This window comes from Panonychus citri, unplaced genomic scaffold (assembly GCF_014898815.1).
Source record: "Panonychus citri isolate SS breed McGregor unplaced genomic scaffold, ASM1489881v1 Contig00095, whole genome shotgun sequence".
NCBI lineage: Eukaryota > Metazoa > Arthropoda > Arachnida > Trombidiformes > Tetranychidae > Panonychus > Panonychus citri.
In genome coordinates, this window is record NW_026515500.1 from 1,140,285 (window position 1) to 1,165,795 (window position 25,511).

The following is a 25,511-nucleotide window of genomic DNA, read 5'->3' on the forward strand; positions in this document are numbered from 1 at the left end:
AACCATTTTCCTGGTTTAATTGATTTCTCAATCAAGATTAACCTTGAATTGGGTGCGATTAACATGATGATTTTAATTGTTGAATAATTTTTAATCACAATTAATAAACAAATGATTAATTAAGCCAAAGGTAAGTTCAGGTTATAAGGTTGATCAATAATTAGGATAAATTGTTGATGGAATTAATTTTTTTTTTATTCTCAACAATTTAAATATCAAATTAGACATTTAATCATCTTTTCCTCTTAAATTTTGCACAATTAACAAATTGCTAACCAACATTCAGGTTCATCTTAATCGTAACAATTAAACTTTTTTCTGTTGATATCGTTCAACTTTCCATAAAAATTAACTGATTGTATTTTATTATTAGTTTAATCACTTGGAATCACTAACAATAATCAAATCAATTGAACTTTATTTTCAACATTCAATTTTCATTATCGACAATTAATAAATTGTTACCTTTATTTTCAGGTTAATTGAACAAAATAATTGACAAAGTAAATGGTTTACATATTTGATTGTTAACCAACAATTTAATTGTAATAAAATTAATCATTATCACTTTTTTATATACACAAGGAGTTTACGCTAATTAAAAAATTTAATTTTCCATAAATTGTTGATCAATTATCAATTTAACAATTAAATTTTTCTATTAAACCGATTCGTAAATTGTTTTCAGTCAAGTATTTGATTAACTAAATCCACAATTAGAGCTTAATCTGATGGCTTATTGTAAATCATTGATTACAGATGATTAACAATTAAGCAGATTTCTAATGTTAATCAATTGGTATAAAATGAACTGAAACAAAATCAAGTGTTGACAGTAATCACAATTAGCTTGATTGTTGGGTTCTAATTACTATGAGGACTGTTACCTTCGTGATTACGTTAATTGTAATTAACTTGATAATTTGGTTAAATTTTCACTTTTGATTATTACCTTTGATTTAAATTTTCGTCAACAATTAAAAGTAAATTCCGGAAGTTTGTAAGTTAATTGTTACTCTTCACTCACAGTTAATCATCAAAAAAGATGAACTAATTGACATTAAGGTTGATTAATATTATCACAATTTTCTCACCAAATGATAAACAATTAAGTTGATTAATTGTTATCATAATAACTCCAATAACTAAATGTTAATCGTTGACGAAAATTAAGATCATGAAAATTGATAAATTGTGGCAAATTACAATATTAGACTATTAACTTTTCGTTTCATTGATTACTTAATCTTAAACTCTTCGTTTTATTGTTATAATCAATTAATTATCTTGGAAACAATAACAATCCCTTTTCAATGGTTGGAATCTGATTGATTCACTTTTCTTAACAACTTGTAACCGTTTGATAATTCAAATGTGATTGAATAACTTTTGTATTCACAATGTGATTTATTAACTAAACCCTCTAATTATTATTATAATATTGATTCAAAAACTAATCTAATTGGTATTTGGCTCCTTGAAAAGTAGCACTTTTCGTGAGGAAAATCCCAAATCAGCAAATTCTTGCTTCTCAAATTTAATTCCAACGTTAGGATAAGCTGGATCTCCAGGAAGAACTCTTTCTCGAGCCGTCCAGATCATCGGCCATCCTGATCTACTTGAATCTTCCCAAGTTCGCTGTCGATATTTAAAAAGGTAGTATAACCATAAACCTGTGACATAAGTTGCAATTCCAACGGCAGTACATCGTCTTATGATATTGGCTCTTGCAGGACCCTAAAAATGAGAGAGAGAGAGAGAAAGAAAGATATGGAAAAAATTAGAATATAATTAATGATGAAAACAATAAGAGAATTAGAATGACGAGTAGATAGAGTGATTCCATTATATCGATTGATTGTTATTCTAAAGATTTACTTACAGTTATTTTAGCTACTTGTAGTTCAAACAAATTCAAAGGAACTCTCATAGCTCTTCTAATTGGGTTATAAAATTCATGTTCCAAAGCTTTAACATGTAAAGGTTCAGCTGGATGAAGAGTTTGATCCTTAATCCATTGAGCTCTCCAGTTTCTCCACTTTTGATTAAAATCTTCGCTCAATCTTTGCCTTTCCCATTGAAATTTACTCTGAATGGACATTGGCATATTACCACCTGAATATGATTGCGGAAAATTAGGGTATTCACGAGATTTAATTCCAGCAACTTTGGCAGAAATTTTCTCAATTGATTGTTCAGGCTTGACCTCTGTTGGTTTAGACATTTTATCTCCACCATAATTTGATCCAGTCGTTGGTTTAACCATTTTCACTACGTAACACAAAACCTAAACAAAGAATAATAGAAAACCATCAATTAAACGACAATTAAATGACCAAAAAATAGTAAAAAAAAATCCAAAATTATAAATTAATTGCCACAATTTAAACAGAATTAAAATCAAAACAATTACCTTAACCAAAGACCAAGTTCACAATTCAAATCGATATCAGATCCAAGTGGTTATCCGATATTCTAAATCGAATCGCAATTATTACATTTTCCCTCAACATATGATCAGAATTTGAATTTATTGGTGAGTAATTAATTGTTTTGATTGTTTTGTTTTATTAATTAATCAATCAATCAGAGTTTTTGATTGATTTATTGGTGGTTTTTGATTGTCTTTTTACTTGAATCTTTTTCGTTGATGTGATTTGTGGCTGAATGTGATGAATTTGGCTTACAATTAGGCGAAAGGTGATCAACTGAATTGTAAGTTAATTTGTTAGTCTCTTTTGATTGTTGATTAATATTTTCTGTTTTTCATTTGTTTAGTTTAATAATTTATTGAAAAATCTTTGTTGGTACATCTTCAGTTGTTGGATTATCTTTGAGGGATTGCTTGGAAATGAATCTAATCGCTTATTTGTTGACCTCAACGCCGGTTGCAAGTATTTTGGGTTTACTTGGGTTAATTGTTGTATCAATTATAATTTACTCATTATATTTGTCTAATTATCGGAGAAAACGTGATCAATCGTTTGTAAATACCTGTGTTATTCTTGGACCTGGTGGACATTGCAAAGAAATGCTCACATTATTGGAGAGAGTAAATTTTGTTTCCAAATATAAACCGGTAACTTTTATCATTGGAATTGAAGATAAATTGTCAACCGAGAAATTAAAGAATAGCAATTTACCAATTGACAAATCAAGAATACAATTCATCCGAAGGAGTCGACATGTTGGCCAGAGTTATTTCAGTTCCATCTTCACCACACTGATTTCCCTTTTCGATTCAATCAAAATCATGTACAATTATAAATGTGATCTTCTAATTTGCAATGGACCTGGAACTTGTATTCCTCCGATGATAATTGCTTATTTAATTCATCGACCAACAATTATCTTCGTTGAGAGTTTCTGTCGAGTTAAATCACTATCATTATCTGGTAGAATCGCCATTTACTTTGCTGATCATGTTCTTGTTCAATGGGAAGAATTAACCAAAAAATATCCTAAATGTAAATACATTGGATTGTTGGTATAAATCAAACATAATCCAAGGTAATTGACAAAATTAGTATTTAATTTTTTATTCTTTTTTTTAACCAAATTAACTAATCAATTTTTGTTATACACAAAATGACAAACAAATGTTAGTATAAAAAAATTACCATTCAAAATAAATACGATTTTGAATTGACTTTGAGTCAAAAAAAACATAGTGATGATATTAAGATGAATATGATCAGAGTTGGATGAGGAGTTTGATTAACATTAATGTGATGATTTTGTTTATAAGAAAAATATTGTTACGAAGTTATAGTTAATTCAACTTAACGACGACTATGTGTATCTCTGTGAAGGAGAGGACGACAGAGTTTAAGGCCCAATTGTGTAGTTAAACACTGAGATAAATCATGAAGATTGATTTCCTGATTGTTTCTTGATGAATTGATTGTACAAAGAAAAAAATTATTTATAATATATATAAATGTGTATATACTGTGTTTGGATATTCAATTGTAAAATAAAAGTCTTTTAAATGTTGATCTGAAATGTTGGTGCGATATTTGGGCTAGTGTTTAAGGCGTGTTTCGGATTTTCCTCCATTCAGCAGCACCGATTCGAGCGAGGAAACATAAAGAAATTAAATCTGAGATCATAACCATATAGAAAACATTATTCCAACCATTTTGAGAAACGATTCCAGCTATAAATGGACCAACGGCTGCTCCAATAGAACCCGTTCCGTCAATTATAGCAGTTACTGTGGCCAATGCTTTTGAAGTGGTCACTTTGTTTCCTAAATCGGCTGCGACTGCGGTTGTAATTAAAGCGTAAGGTCCATTGACAAAAAGACCAAGAATTGCTTGGAAAATTAGATTACTCCACTTGTTAAATGTTCCTAATAATTCATAGGCAATTAACTATAATAAATTAAGCAAAGAAATAGGAAGATAAAAATAGTTATCGATTAATAAGAAACAAAGATAATCAAGTCAATTATAATAATAATTTGAGTACGTTGTGAGAATCTGTTGTTTTTGTTTACTTTTTTAAAGGGTAATGTTTGTCTAGTAAATGTTTAACTTTCAGTTGAATATGATTAAGTTTTGTTATGTTGAGAAAGTTAATCATCTAAATAATGAATTCATAGAGCCTGTTAGGTAGTGATAAGAATTATCAAAAAGCTTAAAAGATTATGCGAATCTTAAGAAAAAGAGTAGATTTTGCTCTTATTTTCCCGGAACAATAATTAGACTTTTAATTAGAGTTTTTCTAACTTTCTTAGCGATTAATTAGTCAATCTTACCCCGGGTAATGTTAAAAATAACATGAAAATACAGGTAAGCCCTGGGGCACCAGTTCTATCGGCGATTATTCCAGCTCCAATCGCACCAATAGCTCCTCCAATATCAAAGGGTGTTGATGAATACGCTGATTCCATGGCTGATATTCCAGCTTGAAGATGGAAAAGAAAACAAAATTAGCAAATTGTAAACTGTCACATTATTTGGAGATTAATTGAAACTGATTATTTCATTCAATCATCTTTTAATTTCTCTTCTCAATTACATCAACCTGGAACAATACAATGTAATTACTATCATATAACTAATATAAAGTAATCATCAAATTACTCAAGTCATTAAATAACTAATGATAATCAAACAATTAAATTATTTCACCACAGAATTACAATAAAGTTAATCTTAATTAAATGATCATATGTTAATTGTTGATGAGTATGAAATACTTACTTGAATCGTCAAGATACTTTGGTAGCCAATAGAGGAAAGTGTAACTCACCAATTTACAGAAAAATAAACTCAGAGAAAATTCAATAACACCCTGAAGGAATAAATTAAGAATAGAAAATAGTTATATAAATAGAAAATAAATACAACGGAAAGAATTAATCAACTTACGGGAATTTTAAGAGCAGAGAGGAAAGACACAGCTCTATTGTCATTAATTTCTACCTCACCAATTAAGGGAACTTCTTCATCAATCTGTGCAAAGAGAGTAAAATGATTGTAATTAGATTACTCCAATTAAAACAATAAATTATTTCGTTACAAAATCAATCATTAAGTTTCTCATACATCAGAGTTTGAAATTGGCCGCTTTGTTTTACGTCGATGAGAATTAGTTTGGTCTTGATTGCTAACAGATCCTCTTTGATTGTTGTCCTGTTAAAGTATAACAATTAAAACAGATGATGGAAAAAGACATTGATTAGTAAATTGTTTAATGTATATTTTAATTTGATGATTTGTTAGGAAAATTCTGATTGAGTTGTCAATAAAAATAATAATATGGGAAAAAAGGTAGTCAACATTTTTTTAGGTAATAATAATCAAATTGAATGATGTAGATTGTTAAATAATGTCAGATAATAATCAACGATATTCAAGATACGATTGAAAGTAAATCAAAGCGGTAGATTAATTGATTGATGGTTGAAAAGACAATTACGTTGATACAAAACGTTTAACATTTGCTATTAATCAATGACAAATTAACAATTGTTTTAATCTAATTACTGTTGACTATCAATGAATGATTATCACTCCCATGGTGTTGATTGTTTGCATAATTGAATTGAATCAATGTCTAATTACCTGTAAACATGTGTAAATAAATTTACATTAAATTTAAAACACTAATCATCAAGATAATTACCAAAAGTTTTCATCATCTAATTCTAATCATTAAGTTAATCAAAAGAGTTACATTGACTATCAGTAGATTGAAGGTAACATATTATTAATACAAGTTTTGTATTGATAATTGAAAAAACAGGTAAATAATATACTTAAGATACTCAGGAAGCTGTTACTTTTTTACCCTCAGGGCGATTACGCAAATAACCGTCATTGACCTTACGATTGAAGATGGAAAAATTAAAATTTCCTGATAATAATAATGGAATTTGACTAATAATCTAATAGAGATTTACTTAGCTATCATCATATCAAATTAAGAGATTTTCTAATGCAAAGTAGACGGAAGAGGAGTATCAACAAATTTCACAATAATCAATTTAAAATACTCGAGATTTTCCCATAGCTAAGCTCAAATCAATAAGATGTTTATTACAAAAACTTCCGAGTCTTAAGTATTAATACAAATCTAGACTTTACTTGATTGTAAGAAACTAGGATTAGTGTTGATAATTAAATCTTTTAGCCCATAGTAACTAAACGAGTTAGCTTGAAAAAAAACTAGTTTATTTTTCAATGTCAAAATTTAAACCTCCTCCTAGTTGATTTAGGGATTTGTGAGAAACTAATCAGGACAAATGATTAAGAGATTAACTCAATAATTTTTCTTGAATGTCTGTTTCATAACTAACCTCAATGGATGTTGGTCTGTTTCCACTTTCAATTTCTATGTCAGCTGTGGTTAATCCAATTTCTTCAGGATCTATAAGTGTAAATTTGATAAAGATGATAGAGCGAGAGTAGATAATAATAAGAGGGAGATGGTAAAATAAGATAATTACTTGGATGAGCAAAATTAAATCTAATATGATGATGATGATAGTGAAATTTGACACTTACATGGTACTAAGAAAAGAAAATGTAAAAAACCAACACAGGCGATAATTAAACCAGGAACAATAAAAGATAATCCCCAATTATATTCGACAAAGGCACCAGCAATCACAGCACCTAAAATGTTACCAACATTTGTATGAGAATTCCAGATACCAAAAATAAGTCCTCTAGATGATTTTGGGAACCAATGACCCATCGCTGCGACAACCGCTGGCCATCCAGTGGTTTGACAAGCACCAGCAAGTATTTGTATCAAAATAAAATAGTAGATATTATGAATGTCAAAATAATATGCCAGTCCAAGTAGGTAAGTAAATATACCACTGAAAACCATGCCCAAGGCAAGGAAATACCTAAGGTGACAACGTTCTGCAATGAAACCACTTATAAACATAAATAGAGCATATGAGATGAGAAAAGAGGAATCAAGAAAGCCGAGTAATGAATTAGCATTATCTTTGTCAAAAGGTTTCCAGCAACACCAACAAGGATCACTTATATCGGTTCCAGGATCAGGTATAAGGCCAGTACAGTTACGATGTAAAACAGTTTTAACAATACTTAAGGGTCGTCTAGAAAGATGGTAACTCATGTAGGCCAAATAAGTTAACACCAAAACCGAGGCCTTATATCTTGTTGTTTGACTTAGAGAATCACAGGAAGGCCAAATGACACGTAGAATTTTTATACCAATTGGCAGAGAATGTGGAGATGAAGGCATAATGATGAATAAAGTACAAAAAAAAATATTAACACACAAAGAGCGAAAAAAAGAAGAAGAAAAAAAAACAGAAAGAAAAGAAAACCAATAAACACAAAACAAAAAGAATAGAAAATAATCAAATTCTTTTTGGAAGAAAAAAAAATTCTATTATCACAGAGAATAAAAAATAAATATATTTAAATCAGTTTCTAATTGATGGTAACACTTTTATCATTCAGCAACTGTTTAAACTTTCGTTTCTTAATTGTTATAAAAAAAAACGAAAAAATCGTTGAATGTTTAAATTAATAAGGAAAAATAGATTGTCACAATCAACTTATAAGTGAAAATGTTAACAAAAATAAAATCAAATTCAACTGATGTTGAAATTGATGAAAAAATGATGAACCTTTAGGCCTTTGGATTTTTCGACCGTAACTCCATCTGCTGGTCACCAATTCAACTAATTTTTTTCTTTTATTTTTTTCTTCCAAATGTAAACAATTAACTCTATTTCTTATTTGTTAATCTAATCTATTAATTGTCTCTCTTTAATCAATCAATGTTTAACATTTAATCTTTTTTTCTCTTATTATTTACAAAGTGTGTGTGTCTGTTTTTATCTATTTATCTCTTTATCTTTCATCATAATGTGTGTGTCTGTTTACTTAAAGGAGGTTTAATCAACTATCGACAATAGATTTTAATATTATAAATCCAACACGGGAACAATCAATGGTCGATAAATTACTGATTACTAATCAATTCTAAGATTGTTAGAAGAAGATTATCTTTTGATATTTTAAAAAACACAAAGAAAGGAACCAGAATTCATTTCATGAGAAACAAAAGTAAACAACAATCGGTGAGTACAAATTATATTTAACAATAATTTCCAATCTCAAAATTAGAAAATAAGAAAACAATTAACCATAATCTCTATCGCTAATTTTTGCATCACCTCTCAGCTTAACAGGTATTCAAGCAGTTGAAAATCAATCAAATTCTTGCGATGGATCAAAACCAATCAATCAAAATGAAAAAAAAAATCTATAAATTCAACTTTCTCTTTGTATTTGCCGGTCAAATTCCCGCCAGTCGATGAAGTTATTTTATCCCGAGAGATGGCGCTTACTTTTACTTACACGTTTTTGTTTACAAACAAGAAAATTTCTGAATGAAAATTGAACAATTAGCCGATTGGATTGAATAGAAATCAATTTTGTCTGTCTCGCAACAATTTGAATAATTTTGTTTATTTTAATAGCAAATTCTATTCTATTGACTAAGTAAATAGTCATAAGTAGTTTCATTGGATTGGTAACAAGACCATGTTGGAAGGAAGCACAGGCAATTTCAGGTAATCTTTTAAATCTTTACATTGTTTATTAGTAAACCGGTTAAACCGGCGATCTTAGAATTAAAAGAAAAAAATATTGTTCGGAAAATTTAGCCCCATTGATAGGGAAAGAGAGAGACTGAGAGAAAGAGACAATTTAATTAAATCTCATGATGAGATTTCTCATCATCCTCCTTCTCTCTTTCTCTCTCCAGCTTCCTCCCCCTATCTTCTTCTTCTTCTCTCTTCTTTATCTCTTTATCTCTTTCTTTCTTTCTCTCTCTCTCTTTCTTTCTTCTTCTTCTTCTCTCCATTAGTCACCTTCTTTATGTTTTTGTCTGCATTTCTGTCTATTTGTCTTCATCTTCATCCATCTTTCCCTTGACTATTTTTCTCTCAAACAGACCATCAATATTTAGAAAAAGAAAACAAAGTAAATCAAATTAATCTTCTTTCAATTAATTAATCTAATTGTGTTTTCTATATCTGTTTGTCTCTCTCTCTCTCTCTTTCTCACACTATTATTTTGATAAAAATCCTCCGTTTATTAGCATCAACATGATTAACCAACAAGAGCAACCATCACAACCTCAGCAACAACAACAACAACAATTATCTAATGGTAATAATGCTATTGCTTATCATTTCAATCCTAGTGCGACTCGAAATGTTTATGATTGGTACCAAACAAACACTCATGTCATTATTAATATTATGATTAAAAATCTAAAGGAAGCTGATGTAAAAGTTAAACTTATTGACGAGACACTCGATGTGACCTGTGACCTAGCCGATGGATCTATATTTAAACTTCATTTTAACCTATTTAAACCCATCTATGTACAGGACAGTAATTGGAGTGTGACACCTTCAAAGCTTGAAATTCAACTTAAAAAAACTGATCGGAAAAGATGGCAATCACTTGAATTGATACCAGAGAAAACTAAACAACGTAATAGTCATTCAAATCCTTCTCACCATCATCACCATAATCACCATCATAATCAACAACATCACCATCATTCACAACAATCAACCCAATCAACTCCAAAACATCAACCGCAACTACAACTTCAAACACAAATTGAACCCATACCACAATTAGAGACGGAGGATAAACAATCATTACAACAACAAACCGATCAACAATCTGAACCCAAAATCAATAATCCTGATGATCCTGAGGCTCAATCTAAATCTGAACCTGAGGTTCAATCTAATCCCGAGCTTCAATCTGAGTCTACAGTTGAACCAGAATCTGAGCTTCATTCCCAGGACCAAACCCAATTACAGTCTCCACCTCAATCTCATCAACAACCACAACCTCAACAACAACAGAATCAACAAGTTGTACCACAACAGCAAATTCAACAATTCAGCTTCACCAAATCATCTCCAGAAGAATTGGAATTTTTATCTAACTCAGTTGAATTGGGTTCCACATTAATTGAGCTTGATTACGTTTTATCTGTATGAAAACAAGAGATTGGATTTATTGTGAATAAATAAGTGACAAAAGTGATTTGTTTGTGATTGGCAAAAAATTTTTGATGATAATGATAATACAAATAAATAATTGGTGAATTGAGTGAATTTAAAAATGTAAATTAATTATTTGTATCCCTACTATGGAACCATAATTTAAGATTAAATGAATATTTACATTAATTGAGATGTAAAAGAAAATCATTCTTTTTTTCTCGCTGAAGACAAAAAGGGTAAAGGGAATTAAATCAACCAGAATTATCCTTTCTTGTTTTTTTTTCTCTCTCTCTTTTGCCTGAATTTCTAATGACAGGGAAGTTAAATTTTCACAATCAATTGAAATACAATGAACTCTCTCTCTTTTTCTCTCTTGTGGTTGTCTTAATTGTGTATGTTCATTGTTGTTTAGCAAACTTTGTTACATTGAACTCCAAATGATGAGCAGAAACATTTTTTACACGATGAGCTTAATTTGTCGATTGGTTGATCAACTTTGTAAAATGTACCATAAATATTACAACCGGAAACTCTTAATACATCCCATGGACTTGGGCCCATACCTGTGGCCGGACTTGGTAGATTATTGTTTTCCTCAGGTTTAATTGATTCTTTTGAATTAGATTCTTGTTTCGATCCGGTTTGAGCTAAAACATTTGCCAAGAATGGATCAATTATATTAGGAGAAGCAACTTCAATGGTTGGTGGTTTATCACTTGTTAATGAGATTTCAGGTTTAATTGTTGTAGACATAATTGTCGGCTGTGATGATGATGATGATGATGGTAATGGCTCTAATGTTGATGTTGATGAAGGAATGTTAAATGTTGATGATGGAGGTTGAATATCCTTTTCCGTTGTAGTCTTTGTTATCCTCAGGGAATCAAATGATGTACTTGAAATCGGGAGTTCGGGTCGAGCTGTTGGGAATCTATTGTTATCAATGATCGGCTTATTCTGTGGGTTGGTCGGTCGGATTTGTGGACCTATTGATGGCCAAGAGGGTTTTTTAGGACCCATTGACGGTTGACGATTAACGTTGACAATTGGTTGTTGACCATTATTGTTGAGGAGAGTTGATTGTTTGAAAATATGAGGCAGTAAATTTGGTAAACGACTCGGTAACATTGGGTTTCCTTGGGAAATTGACTCAGCAGTGATATTTTTATTGTTTATCATATCAGCTGGTTCTGGTTTTCCGATAGGAAAATGGATTCGATTCCTGCTTCCATTGCCATTTGGTGTAGCTTGATTTGTTACTAATTGTTGCTGAGGTGGTGATTGTGGTCCAGGTCGACTATTTGATAAAGGTAAATCGGTTGGTGGAATCAATGGTAAACCAGTTGTATTCAGTTTCTCTTTGGGCTGGAGATTTGGACGTTGATTAGTTGAGAAAATGTTCATTGGTGGAGGTACAACAGTTTCTTTGTGAATTTCAGATTCAGCAGGAATTGGTAATCCACTCAATGGTATGTAACCTAATTTGGGTGGTTGAACTGGAAGCATTTGATGAGGTTGATGAGGTTGTTGAGGTTGTTGAGATGAATTAGGTTTTTGGAAAGGCTGAAAACCAGGATTCATGGCAATGGCTGGATTTATGAGGCTTGTTTCATTAGGATTAACTGAAATGGAACAAAATTAAAATTAGAAATTAGAAAGTGTAAAATTGAAAAGAAAATACTATTAATTTAAACCAAACAACATTAATTATTCTAATGGTGAGAGATTTAACCAAATGGAACCAATTAACTCACTGCAAATGTATCTTGGACAACAAAATCCGGCAACGTATTCTAATTTGCAGTCCGAGGAGGGTGGGGTGAACATCGTTGTTGGTGACATAATTCGCGTCCATAGAAACATCGACAGGTCACACAGAGATTTTTCTGAGGTATTATCGCTCCATTGGTATACTCTTGATCATTTACACGACAAACTGCTATAATTGAGAATCAGATGAGAAAAAAAAGTTTAGATAAAAATATTATTCTCGTAAAATTATATTCGTTTTCTAGATCAATTGAATAGTTTGGTGAACTTTTTATGTTTCGAATAGTTAATTTTAGCAATTTTACTTCCAATTTTATCTTGATTTGAATGGTAATTAAACTTACGTATTTGTTTATGTTGATTTGTTGGTTTTCGATTTGTTGGCAATCGAATCGAGAAACTAGAATTCGGTTTATTGTGAGAGTGCGGAAAATTAGTAGAAACGTCACCAGGACCGAAAGACATGTAATTGTGATTATTTAGATAACCTGGTCCGGGATGGAGAGATGAGATGCCGGGAGATAGTTCAGAATCTGTCTCTGAACGTGATTTTTTGTCCAAATTATCGGTTGAATTAGATGTTATATCAAAATCTTCGGCGGCTCCGGTATCGTCAGATCGATATTTGTTACCAAAATGATCCTGGGAATTGGGATCATTTTTATAAGTAGGACGATGATTATGGTTAATTACTTTCCATTCATCATGACCAAAATTGTACATCATTAAAGGTTTAATAGAATCAAAATCGGTTTGATTGGTCAAGTTGACTGATGTTACAGTACCAAAGATCACATTTGTAATAGGTTTCGAAGTTGAATTGAGATTCTTTTTGTCAATTTCTTTAACGTCACCAGTTACAACTTTAAACGAAGATGAACTCAAATTGACCAATATTGAATCGGGTTGACCAATATCATGAAGGAAAGGAGTTGCTGCCGTAATTATCTCAACATTAGAAGGGTCTAAAGCAGATCCACTATGTTTTAAATGTTCATCAGCTTCCGGTTTGACAATCATAGTACCAACAACGGGTTTGTCAGAGTTAAGAGTTTCATTTAATGTTTGAGGTTCACTTTTGTTTAAAGTTAAACTACCGATATCATCATTTGCATTGGTCAAGCCATAGAAATCAGGTGATTGATTGGAAGGTTGATTTTTTTCGGTCAAGCTAAACAATTCATCTGCGGGTTTTTTTACTTTATTGAAATCGTTAAGAACAGTTTCTTTTTTGTCCAAAGGTAGTCGAGATTCGGCTGGTAGCGAGCTTTGAATTCTTCTTTCTAATGCTTCGATGATTCCACCAAGTAAAAGTCCAACACCATCTTGTTCACCTTGTCCGTCAAGTCTAAACCAGGAATTATTTGGTTTTTTAGTTGTAGTAATCGGTGGTGATGTTGGTTTAATTGTGGTAGATGAAGTTGTTGGTGTCGGTGTTGTGGTGGAACTGGAAGTGGAAGTGGGTGCTAAAGTTGTCGTTGTTGTTGTTGTTGTTATGTTTACCGTTGAAGATGGTGATTGGGATGAAACAGAGGATGGAGTTGAGGTCGTTGATGATGAACTTGCAATGGTTGTAGCAATATTATCAATTTCATCAGATAATTCTGTTGGATTATCATCAATTTCACTTCGAGCTTCAATAACGCTGTTTACCGAACCACTTTTTCCTGATTGTGTAGTTAAATCGATACGTTCATTAGATGAGACCGGTGAGAGTGATGAAGATGAATAAGATGGGATAGAATTGTGCTTTTCAATAGCTTTGCCAAATTCAACGGGTCGGTCGATTGAATCAAAAGATTTTCGTCCATCAGCTCCAGATAAATGTAAATCTTTAACCAGATCAGCAGATTTTAATACAGCACTAACAACACTTGTTGATTCAATTAAATCAGAATCATTTTGTTCAGTTGATATATCAATATCAGAAGAAGTGGTCAACCAAGCTTGAGATGTTGAATTAACGGAAGGTAATTCAGTGGTCATCGGTTCATCAGCAATTGGAATCTCTTTTTCAAGTGAAGTATCCACCCGAGCCTTAGTACCTCCTTCTATAAAAGAAACACACAATTAAATTCAATTAATTATCACGTCTCATGAAAGAAGGAGAGAGAGAAAAAAATAAAACAATAAGATCAGAAGATCAGAAGCAAAATGATTACGCTTTGGTTTATAAAAGTGCAATCAAATTAACAACCACCAACGACCGATTAGGATGGTTTGATTAACACTTACGGCATTTATATTCAGTGGGACAACAATGACCCTCAGGGATAATTGGAGTACAACCTTCCATTACAGGGGAACAATGAATTTTCTTACACCTCTTAACACCTCCATAGGAACAATAACAATTCTGACAAGTGATATCACTTGGAACATGATCTCCTAGTTGATAAATTATTCCATTAACCCGACAAACTGTAATTCCAAGATCCCATTTGGACAGGTAGAGAAAAGAAGAAAATAATTAAACAAAAAGAACAAAATTAACATCAACAATTAAGGTGGAAAATTGAACATTTCCCATGAAAGAAAAAAAAAGAAAACATTGACAACGGAGAAAAGAAGTTAAAACAACATAAACATTTACGTCATAGAAAAAGAAGAAAAAAAAAAGAAAACATTGACAACGGAGAAAAGAAGTTAAAACAACATAAACATTTACGTCATAGAAAAAGAAGAAAAAAAAATAAAAGAGAATAGAATTTTTTCCCTCATTTTTTGTTCTCTTCTTTTCTAATTACATCTAATCTGTTTTGATGATTTTCTCTTTTTTTTTCTTTTACAAAAAATGATAAAATTCTAATGTTTCATATAATCATTTGTATTTGTTTTTCGGTGAAAATGAATCTGCTTTGTTAACCAACCTTTACGAGAGAAAGCATAATCAGATGTTGATGTACTGGACATTAATGGTCGACTTGTTGATGTAACCATTGAAAATGGTGCTCTTGGTGTAGTTGTTGTTGTTGAGGTTGTTGTTGTTGTTCGGACTGTAGTTGTTGAAGTAGTAGTGGTAGTTGAAGGTGTCATGGTCAACAATTTAATCGGTGGTGTAAATCCTCCACCTCCTGCTGATAATAACGATGGTGACAAAGTCCTTTCATCCAGAGAAATGCTTGGATTAGGTGAGTTACCTTTTTGAATAGAAACATAATTAAGATGATTAATTTTTTTCTCTCTTTCTCTTTTGATTACACTTACCACAAACGTAACTTGTTGGACAACAAGCGTATTCACTTGTGTACCTTGGTATACACCCAAGAATAGCCAAGTGACACCGAGGGCGAATGCACATTTTTTTACCTCTTATACAGTAACAATATTCACAATAAGATGATGACATGACTGCGGATCCTTCAGCGTACAGGGTTGAATTTAGGTAACAATCTGTTGGCAATTAGATGGAAAATTGAACGAGATTAACGTTAATAGTACTTTGGAAATGGTTGCGGAGATTCATCTTCATGTTGGTGTTGCTTTTTTGGTGATTTTTGCTTAACTAACGGTTCAACCCACTAATCAGAAGGTCGTTGAATCACAATATTTACATTTCTTTTGTCTGGAAATTACCATGAGTGATTATCAAGGTGGAAAAAGCTCAAGAAATTGATGGTAAAGTTATTGATAGTCGATCAAGAAAAAAAAAGGTTATGGATTTTAAATCTTAATGAGATGGGCGATCCTGATGATTGACGGTTTTCTGTTTCCTTCTTCATCTCTCCTACACCTGAATAATTACCTGTTGATGTCCATCAGCTCATTACTAACAAAAATCTTCTGATGGTCAGTTTTTTTTCTTCTTCTTCTCCTTAGAACTGAGCTTATTCAGATCATATGAAAGCCTGTCTTTATTACGCCATCGTCATGAAAGTTTCCCTGGCTCTTTGTGTATTTCATTTGATAATTTTTGTTTTTTCTCTTTTCCTTTTATTTTCAGTTGTTCTTTTCTACAATTACTAGTTTTTACACAATTTTTTTCATGCTTCTGACGGAGAGAGAGAGAGAGTATTTAACAAGCCAAATGATTGATGGTTAGCAAACTGGGAGGAGATAAAGTGGTAATGATGGAGATGAAAGGTATGATGATAATGAAGATTGGACCATTTGAAGAAAGCAAAAACCTCCATAATAATAATATCTCATCTCCACTTAACCGCAAAGTTTATTAAGGAATCACCACCACCACCATCATCATCATCATTCAACATGAACAGTTAAACATCATCTTCAAGCTTTAGATTACAAAGGTTACTTTTCATCACCAAATTGTAATTTAAGAATCACCCTGGTTAATGGTTAGTTTTTCCACCTTTCAACATACTCTCAAATCAAAGACCTCTATGTAACCACCTCTACCTGATTAGTAGGAACAATTTAATTCCGTTATCATCTTTCACTTTTCTAATGGAGATTCTTGATTCCTTCATGGAGTAATTGTTGGAAAATATTATTACATTTGAATAACTTGATATATGAACACAAAAAAAGGGAATAGACTTGAAATGTGTTGAACTTCCGTATGACCTGATTAACTTGATCAACAATCCATTTTATTACTGACCACTAACCTTACAGAGAAAACTGTTAAATTGTTAATTCTTTTCCTTATTACTAATTTTCTATTTCTCAATTACAATTTTTATAGACAATTATTTCCCGTTACATGCTCATCATCACTTCCTCTCATTTTTACAATTCAGGAATTGTTACCGATTAAGAATTTTACTCATTCTATTAACAGACTAATCAAATTTCGTTGGCAAAGTTAATTAATTACTTTTCTCAACATTTTTCTTTCCAGATTAAATTGTTTTCCTGTGCCACAAATTGAAACTGATCACTGGAGTGAAGAGCTTGGTTTATACTAATTGTTGGAATTCTTGTGGATTCAATTGATGGAATAATTGGTTAATAACTCACCTCGATTAATTCTGTTCAAAATGGTTGGAAAATTGTCAATATCGTCTTTGGAATACGAATAATGTCCAGGAGATGATGTAACCAATTTCGGTGAATCGTGAAAAACTGTCGTTGGATTAGTTTGGAAAACAGTAACTTCGTCTCTATGGGTAACAACAATACGATTATTGTTACTATTACCTTTACCAACCAATTTCTTACGGAGAGATGAATCAGAATCATTTGATTCTAGAGGAAGAACAAGAAATAATTGTGTAAATATACATGATTTACTGAGCAATTAATCTGATCAATTATTCATAATTTAAAGTTGAATATCAACAATTATCAGGTTAAAAGTAAGGATGGTCAGTTATTATACAATTTTCAATTCATTTTCTTTTTACCTGAGGTTAGGGAATTGGCAACTTCCTGTGGTGTTGAATAAGGTGTTGTTTGTGAATCATGATCACCACCATTTCCACCTCCACCCATACCAAAAGCACCAGGAAAACCGCCGAAAACACCACCAGTACCACTTGGCTCTTCTCGTTCTTCTGACCATGAGGAGCCTGTTGGATCGGTGGTCAATGGGGCAGATCGACTTGTACATCTTACTGTTGGACAACATTGACCAGGTTCCCTGATTGTCTCACAATTTTCATCGACATGAAGGTGTATCAATGATGGACACACTCTTAGGAAACAAAGGAGTACCCCACGTTTACAGGTACAATTAAGACAGGGTTCACTTGTGATAACCTGTTCTCCATGAGGATATTTTTTTCCCTGATAAGTGCAACCTAATTAACAAAACAGCAAACGATTTAATTTAATTTATATATAAGAACTAATAATTTACCAACATTTACATTGGAATTGATAAATAATATTATACAGTTCAGGTTTACACAATACAATTGGCGGAAGTTATCAAACCAAACCCAATTTTCTTCAAGTTCAACAACAATTAACAACCAATTTTATCCCATGAAAACAACAATTAACTCATGTAGCTGATTAAACAATTATCATCATGAATACTTACTCAAAGGAGGACCAGTTGAAAGTAAACGAGCATATGAAATCCTTTCTGATGTTTTGGTATCTAAAAAATGAAAGACAAACACAATGGATAATCAAGTTAATAAGTTCGTTGGATAATTGATACAAATCAAGAATTACTGTTTAATTTTCCAATTCTGGTTATGACAATTAACATTGGAAATGATTAGTTCTTAATCGTTTTCTTTTCCTTATTTAATACTTTCATTTCCTTATCCATTTTTTTGCCCAAGTCTATCTACCTGATGAACATGATTATCATGGAGATAATCTGTTAATCTGATAAACTATTGGAATTGAATGATTAGACGGAGCGTTAAATTACTAAAAATTTGTCAGTTTTTTTTTCTACAATTTATATTTGATTTTAATCTGATTTTTTTTACTCTTTTTCAGTGATACAAATTAACTTCACCAATTCACCATTAAATTGATTCCAAATGAAGAGGAAAAGTAAAGACGATGAAGATGAAGATGAAGAAAGCATGAAAAGTAATCCCTTTTTTGATGGTTTCAATGTCAATGAAGCATCATCATCATTTGATATAACAATTTATTATCACAACTTTGTTGATCGCTGTTGATTTAATTGTTACCATTAATGTTGGATTATAATTATTAACCTATCTACTATATGTACAACTATAATCAAGTAACTATTTTCTTGACACTGATTGATTTAACACCTTTGGATTTGTTATGAGATAAACGCTGTTGCTTGATGATTGGAAACAAATTTTGTTAACCTTCATTGGAGATAATGAGTTAATATTATCAAGTTGAAACAATTTACTAATCATGACCACACAACGCTGACTGTTTATTATTATACATTAGCATCTAATGTCATTAAGATTGAATAAATCAACTGGGATTTAGCTGAAGGATTAAAATTGAAAATTTTGGACACCAATTTAAAGCTAATCTAAATGCTGAAGGATTATTTTCATCAAATGCTGATTGTCACTCCAATGGTGAAATCAAAACAACAACAATTAACCCAATCTGAGTATTAAAATGGTTTTTATCACTATTGTCCAATCATTACTGACAATTTAAGCTAACATTAATTTTCAATATTATCAAGTCAAGGCCAAAAGCAATCACACCACCATCACCATCACCATAATCATAATCATCATCATCACAATTTAATGATACCAATTGTGAACAAATTTCTTACCTTAGGTAATATAATAGTAGTCCTATTAATAGTAATCTCTTGTATCTCTTGTAAAGTATAATTATTGTTGTTTACCTTGAGAAATGATTGTTATTTTTTTTCTCATTTTCTATGATATTTATGAAATAGGTCAGTTGCAAGGTGAAATAACAAAGGTCATGGACTAAATCTGCAAGAAAGGAGGTTAAATTGGACCATTTTTGAGGTCAGTCATTTGGTCCATGGTCAAGTAAGTAAAATAAAAAGGACATGGAAACAGTTCAAGGGTAACAAAGTCCATAGACCTTAACATAATATTCAATACTTGTAATTACCATTTACAATCTAAAATAATTATCTCATTTGACCTAAAATAGAAACAATTAACTAGGTTAACTAAACCATTAATACCTTTGTAACAATTTAGCCCTAAAGGTAAATCACTTTCATCTCTTTCTCTTTCTCTCTTTCTTTTTCTAGATCAACAATTGAGGTCACCATTGGTCTCAACTGTTTCCTATCAATTGATTTCCAATATTGATCAACTTTTTTTTTGCTCTTCTCACGATTTTAAATCACGGAAGCTTAATTACTCTTGATGGTGATGATTAACTTGTTAATACCTTCCTGAATTGAGATGTTTATGATAATCAAGTTCATTAACAATCAACAATGAAAAAAAAACAATGATCATACTGTTTTCATTTACCGGAAATGATTAACGGTTAATGATAATGTTGTGAATTGTAATTGTGTTGAATTTGTTAATTAACTGGTTTCTATTATTGTATTGAAACAATAATAGTAACCCAATGATTTGAATTAAATTAACTGCTACCTGGTTAACTTTGATCTTGCAACAATTAACTTGGATAATCATGTTAACTATTAATTAAAAATTTTCATGTGTAAATATTTAATTTTTGGTCAATTTTTGATTGTCCAGTTGTTTTACTTCATCTTAATTTAATAATTAACCAAATCTCACAGTTAATTAAATCCAGTTCTCAGATTATAAAGTTTCCAATGATAATTAAAACTTGTGAATTGTTGTTGGTAAAACTAAATTAACTATGGGAAAAGATACAAAGACAATTAAATTAAATTTCCGGGTTGATACAATTATTTAAATTTCCAAGCTTAAATTGTATTAATTACTTGAAAATGATCAACAATTAACAGGAATCAGTTAATATTATTCACTAATTATCTTGATTGTTTTCAACACTAATTCAGGTGATGATAATCAACAAATTGCGAATCAATAATGAACATAATTTCATTGGTAATTGTCTATTAATTGTTACAACTGATTCTAAGTAATTTTCACCAATTTCAATTTAATTAAACGGAAGCAATTAAAGTGACTGGTCAAGGGCTAGAAAGTATCAAATGACCATAATCAAGTTAAGTTGTTGATTGCGAGATTTAAATTGTCACAATTTATTGTTATTACACAGGAAGAGGTGAAGAAATGAGAGAGAGAAAAAAATATTCACAATTAACAATTTAATTCTAATCATCATAATTACTATTATCATCTAATATGAGATTATGATGATGGTCATTTCCTTATTCATCCTTGACCATGAATCTTTCTGGTCACGGTGATTATATTTACAAACTGAAACTTTAATCACAATCAGTTAATTTCTTGTGGTCATTATAAGGTATTCATCGTTGAGTGAATTTTGTATTTTCATTCTCACTCAACAAACTATCACAATTAACTTTTTTTTCTGACAATTTAACATTTTCTCAGGTCATATTTACCTTGTGAAATATTAACTAACAATTTGTAAATTGTAATCATCAACGAAACATGATTAACTTTCACTATTAACAATAAAAAGCCGGCGAAAATTAATCGCAATCATTTCAATGATTTCTCACCAACAATAATCAAATTTAACTCTAATTTAATTTAGACATTAAATCGTTACATCGTAATTAACTAAGAGATGATACTGAAAATTAGTTAATTGTGATCAAGGATTCGTTGACCGTTGCATTTAAAATGATCAGTTGGATCATGATGGTTAATCAAATTAACTTTTTTTTCCTTAATTGTTTAACTAAACTAACGATATTACTTAACTAACTGTTATTTGTTTGATTGTTCAATTCAATTTCAATTTAATTTATTATCGATTCAATTTAATATTAATAATAACTTAATAAGATTACAATTCTTGAACTGATTGGCTTAATTTTCAATGATTGTCACCTGATGATGATCACAATTAAGCTGATAAATTGTTAATAACATTTTACTTATTTACAATTCGATCTGGTGGAAAAAAAATCCTTTCATTTAATCACTTTGATTGTAGCAATCAATCAATACCTTTGATTTGGTTGCTTAATTGTTTAACATTCGTGTATGCATAAGTATGATTGATTAATTAGCGTTCGTAATCAATCAGATTGTGCAAATTTGCACAAAATGACACCCGAAGATTTTACCAATTTGATGAATTATGATGAAGGAAAATGTAAATTGTTCCTGATCATCTGTGAATCGGGTGACAATTTAAATCGTTACAATCAGTTTACCTGAACAACAGCCAATGTCAAGGTATTGGTCAATTTTTGATCGAACCCTTGAATCGTAATAATTTATTTTAATTCTCTGTTTTATCAACTTAAATTGTGAACAGTTTAACACCAACAATATGCCCGCTTTAATCAACATAGCGCCCGATTGGTTTGATCCAGTACAATCAAGTGAATGGATTAAAACCAATTGGACAATTTGTTTACCGTTCGTTGTTATTTACTTAATTACTGTCTATGGACTTCAACATTGGATGACCAATCGAAAACCTTTCAATACTAAACGTTCATTGGTCATTTGGAATTCGTTATTGGCCATTTTCTCGACCGCCGGTGCGATCCAAGCAATTTACGATTCATATATGACCTTAAAGGTCCACGGATTAGCTAAAGGTCTTTGTGACAATTCATTTCTCAGTGATAAGTATGTTCTCTTCATCGGTTGGCTGTTTATCTGGTCAAAAATCGTTGAATTCGGTGACACAATATTCATTGTACTTCGTCGGAAACCATTACAGTTTCTTCAAGTTTATCATCATGCGACAACTTGTATCTGTTGCTTTTTCTATTACTCAACGGGAACGGCCATTTGCCGATGGACACTTTGTATGAACTTTACTGTCCACTCGTTCATGTATTCATATTTTGCCATCGTTGGAATGGGCTACCGAGTACCTCGACCTTTCGCCATGATATTGACCTCTGCCCAGTTGAGCCAAATGCTAATCGGAATGGGAATCAACATTTACCATATTAACCGACTACTCGCTGGGATTCCGTGTGCCTCGTCGATCGGTTTGGCCTCGTTCTCGATTACCGTTTACTGTTCATACGCGATTCTTTTTGCTCACATGTTCATGGTTAAATATTTTTCCACCAAATCGAAAATCAAATAATTATCATGACTAATTCTCAGCTGATTAACTTTGATCCGATCAACGATCGTTGCGACGATAATTTTGATTCATTTCGCTTTTAATTCACTAAAAATTTTTCGTTGAATCTTCTTAATTCACCTTCTAAACTTGCTCTTTGTTGTATAATCAATTAATACTCAGTGATTAGTACTATTAATATTAAATTATGAAGATTCGTTGATTGTTGTTGATACAATCAAAGTCTCAGGTTGTCCTTTTTTTCATTGAAAGTTTTTATTACTTGAATATTAAATTTTGTATTGAAAATTAACTTTATCGGTGGAAACAATTATCTCTCTACTTTTAACCAGATTAACTGGATTTACTAATTACATCAAGTAAATTATAATTGTGAAAGGATTACAATTAAATTAACATTGCTGTTGAATATAAAAAAAAAGTTATTCAACTCCAAGTTTTTCTTGATGATTTAACTTGACAGACAATTTCAAGCCATTAACCTTGCAATTATATGATATTATTGAGGATGAAAATGTGATTATCATGATGATGATGATGATGATAAAAAGGATGAGGAAGATGATAACTAATCTGATGGAGCATCATTTTCCGGATAATCTGAATATTGAATGTTAATCAATTTCGGTATTAACAATCATAATTGTTAACCAAAAGTTAATGTGAAAATTGTTTCAAAACTTTTAATCAATAACCACCGATAATGATAATAATAGTAACAGTTAACTAATTGCTGTCAAATTTTTAAGGTGAGACAAAGAGTGACAAGTTAATTATTATCATGAGATTATAATGATTAACTGGATTCCCATGTTTGTTTATCTTGAAAACTGAATAATCAAGTTTTCTGGTTCCAAGTTTCATAATTGTATTTATCTGACAGCAGATTATCAGATTAACAAGTTGACAGTAATCAAAGCGAGATAACAATTAGCTTAATTACTGTGAGTTAATTTGATTCAACAGGTAAAATAGAATCACAAATCTCCAGGTAAACAATTTTTTCTCGTTTTTTCTCTTTTCTTGTGTTGATTTGATTTGATTTTTTCCCTGAAAAAAAAAGTAACACTGAACTCGGAAGCAAATGCTACAGATTAACAGGTAGTTGTAATTTAATCTTAATCTGTAATCATCTCAATCATGGTTATCATGATTATCGTCAGAATTTTCTGGTGAAAATGATTCTCTCTATCTAATGGAATCTTCTGAGATCACTTTTCTTTTTTTTCGTTATTTACTTTTCCTCATCTTCTTTCCTACTCTCTCAACCTGAAGTTCCAGTCATCATCCTCATCTTCATCCTCATCTTCATGTTTATCTTCATCATTTATTATGTTTAATTGTAATTTGTTTACAATCTACTTGAGAAACTGAATTAACTAATCACGTTAAAAGGTTAAGGTTTCCCCATCTATTGGGATGAAATTGTTTGGTAATCAATTGATTACCTATGATTATCTGTGATTATTTATGATTTGTAATCAATAATTAAACTGTTAATCGTTTTGAAAATGATATAATAATAATTTACAATTTAATTTTTCTACACCAAAAAAGTTTAACAACTTTTACTAATCATAAATATTAGTTTAATTATCAACTTGATTTATTGGAAAATGGTTTTTTCTTAACAATATTGATAACGATCAATATCAAATTGATCAAGTTAATTGTTTGAAAACGTGATCAATATACAAATCTAATGATTAAGAATATGTATCTCATGATTGAAACTGAATCAGCTGGAAAGCATCACAATTAAGACGAAAATCAAGTTGACATTTTCATGGTAAATTAATTTACCAAAAAATGATAATCAACACCAATCATTTCAATTAGAGCAACAGTTAAGAAAAAACTATTGATTCTTTGATACAACTGAATTAAATCAAGGAAAAAAAGTTAATTGTTCTGAGAATTGGCAAAAATTAAACTGTCACATTGAGAGATCAATTAAAAAAAACTTACCATTACTAATTGTTGATGGTGTTGTTGTTGTTGTTGATGATGATGATAATGATGATATTGTCGTTGTTGAATCAATCTTATTTGGTAAGATGATTACAAGTGAAAATATGACAATTAACAAATGTAATTGAATTAAATATGATCCAGTTGATTCCATCGGGGAAGATTATTATTAATTGTATAAATATATCCACTGACAATCAACAGAAACTTAAATAGTGGTGAAAATAAATCACAAATCGACTTGAAATTGTTGAACTTTACAATTAAATCACTTGACGGTTAACAATGAACGATGAAAACAACAAAGTTTAAGGTAACATGTTATCATCAAGAGAAAGACATTCTGATTCTCATCTTCTTCTTATCTTCATCATCATCACCATCTCTCTCTCTCTCTCTCTCTCTCTCTCTCTCTCTCTCACCTTTTTTTCCACAGGGTGGACTCAGGGTAAAAGAGCGAAAGTTGGCCCTGGTACCCGCCCCTTAGAATCAAGTTTATCTTCCTCTCTTTCATTCATCTTTCTCCTCTTTCTACCTTTGTCTTACTTTATCATCATCATCTTCATCTTCATCTTCATCTTTCTCACCAAAAATAAAACCAGTCTCTTTCTTTACCTTGTCTTATTTTCCTCCCTCATTGATCATCTTC

General features: G+C 31.0%; 6 protein-coding genes and 1 long non-coding RNA gene across 10 annotated transcripts; 4 read left to right on the forward strand and 3 right to left on the reverse strand.

Annotated features, from left to right (window-relative positions):
- Nucleotides 1-1,238: 1,238 nt before the first annotated feature.
- LOC128387958 (uncharacterized) lies at nucleotides 1,239-2,531 on the reverse strand. The gene is made up of 3 exons (XM_053347281.1): nucleotides 2,414-2,531; nucleotides 1,883-2,287; nucleotides 1,239-1,737 (listed from the first exon to the last, which is right to left on the reverse strand). The coding sequence occupies exons 2-3, from the start codon at nucleotides 2,264-2,266 to the stop codon at nucleotides 1,459-1,461; spliced, it is 663 nt and encodes a 220-aa protein (XP_053203256.1). The 5' UTR covers nucleotides 2,267-2,287; nucleotides 2,414-2,531; the 3' UTR covers nucleotides 1,239-1,458.
- A 12-nt stretch (nucleotides 2,532-2,543) lies between these two features.
- On the forward strand, nucleotides 2,544-3,998 carry LOC128387959 (UDP-N-acetylglucosamine transferase subunit ALG14 homolog). Of its 2 annotated transcripts, none has more exons than XM_053347283.1 (2): nucleotides 2,544-2,715; nucleotides 2,820-3,998. In XM_053347283.1, exon 2 carries the CDS (start codon nucleotides 2,852-2,854, stop codon nucleotides 3,491-3,493), a length of 642 nt encoding a protein of 213 aa, XP_053203258.1. In that variant the 5' UTR covers nucleotides 2,544-2,715; nucleotides 2,820-2,851; the 3' UTR covers nucleotides 3,494-3,998. The 2 variants fall into 2 exon arrangements, with proteins under 2 accessions (XP_053203258.1, XP_053203257.1); XM_053347282.1 differs by having other exon boundaries at nucleotides 2,546-2,715; nucleotides 2,779-3,998.
- Nucleotides 3,515-8,064, reverse strand: LOC128387951 (glucose-6-phosphate exchanger SLC37A2-like). The gene is made up of 7 exons (XM_053347271.1): nucleotides 7,017-8,064; nucleotides 6,809-6,879; nucleotides 5,556-5,642; nucleotides 5,379-5,462; nucleotides 5,211-5,301; nucleotides 4,763-4,911; nucleotides 3,515-4,376 (listed from the first exon to the last, which is right to left on the reverse strand). The coding sequence occupies exons 1-7, from the start codon at nucleotides 7,732-7,734 to the stop codon at nucleotides 4,032-4,034; spliced, it is 1,545 nt and encodes a 514-aa protein (XP_053203246.1). The 5' UTR covers nucleotides 7,735-8,064; the 3' UTR covers nucleotides 3,515-4,031.
- A 190-nt stretch (nucleotides 8,065-8,254) lies between these two features.
- On the forward strand, nucleotides 8,255-10,727 carry LOC128387955 (protein hunchback-like). Of its 2 annotated transcripts, none has more exons than XM_053347276.1 (3): nucleotides 8,255-8,581; nucleotides 8,685-9,076; nucleotides 9,607-10,727. In XM_053347276.1, the coding sequence occupies exons 2-3, from the start codon at nucleotides 9,048-9,050 to the stop codon at nucleotides 10,529-10,531; spliced, it is 954 nt and encodes a 317-aa protein (XP_053203251.1). In that variant the 5' UTR covers nucleotides 8,255-8,581; nucleotides 8,685-9,047; the 3' UTR covers nucleotides 10,532-10,727. The 2 variants fall into 2 exon arrangements, with proteins under 2 accessions (XP_053203251.1, XP_053203252.1); XM_053347277.1 differs by having other exon boundaries at nucleotides 9,712-10,727.
- Nucleotides 10,645-25,194, reverse strand: LOC128387945 (uncharacterized). Its single transcript, XM_053347257.1, is given in 11 exon segments — nucleotides 10,645-12,159; nucleotides 12,292-12,342; nucleotides 12,345-12,476; nucleotides 12,652-14,358; nucleotides 14,543-14,728; nucleotides 15,178-15,447; nucleotides 15,515-15,700; nucleotides 17,234-17,461; nucleotides 17,620-18,015; nucleotides 18,261-18,320; nucleotides 24,860-25,194. Coding segments are annotated over 11 exon segments (4,587 nt in total). The 5' UTR covers nucleotides 25,017-25,194; the 3' UTR covers nucleotides 10,645-10,945.
- On the forward strand, nucleotides 15,299-17,108 carry LOC128387961 (uncharacterized). 2 transcript variants are annotated; one of them, XR_008325199.1, is made up of 4 exons: nucleotides 15,299-15,438; nucleotides 15,542-16,096; nucleotides 16,251-16,608; nucleotides 16,959-17,108. It is a non-coding gene; the product is annotated as an uncharacterized LOC128387961 (long non-coding RNA). The 2 variants fall into 2 exon arrangements; XR_008325200.1 differs by lacking the exon at nucleotides 16,959-17,108 and having other exon boundaries at nucleotides 16,251-16,949.
- LOC128387956 (elongation of very long chain fatty acids protein 6-like) lies at nucleotides 21,737-23,142 on the forward strand. The gene has a single exon (XM_053347278.1). The coding sequence runs from the start codon at nucleotides 22,115-22,117 to the stop codon at nucleotides 22,889-22,891; it is 777 nt and encodes a 258-aa protein (XP_053203253.1). The 5' UTR covers nucleotides 21,737-22,114; the 3' UTR covers nucleotides 22,892-23,142.
- Nucleotides 25,195-25,511: the final 317 nt, after the last annotated feature.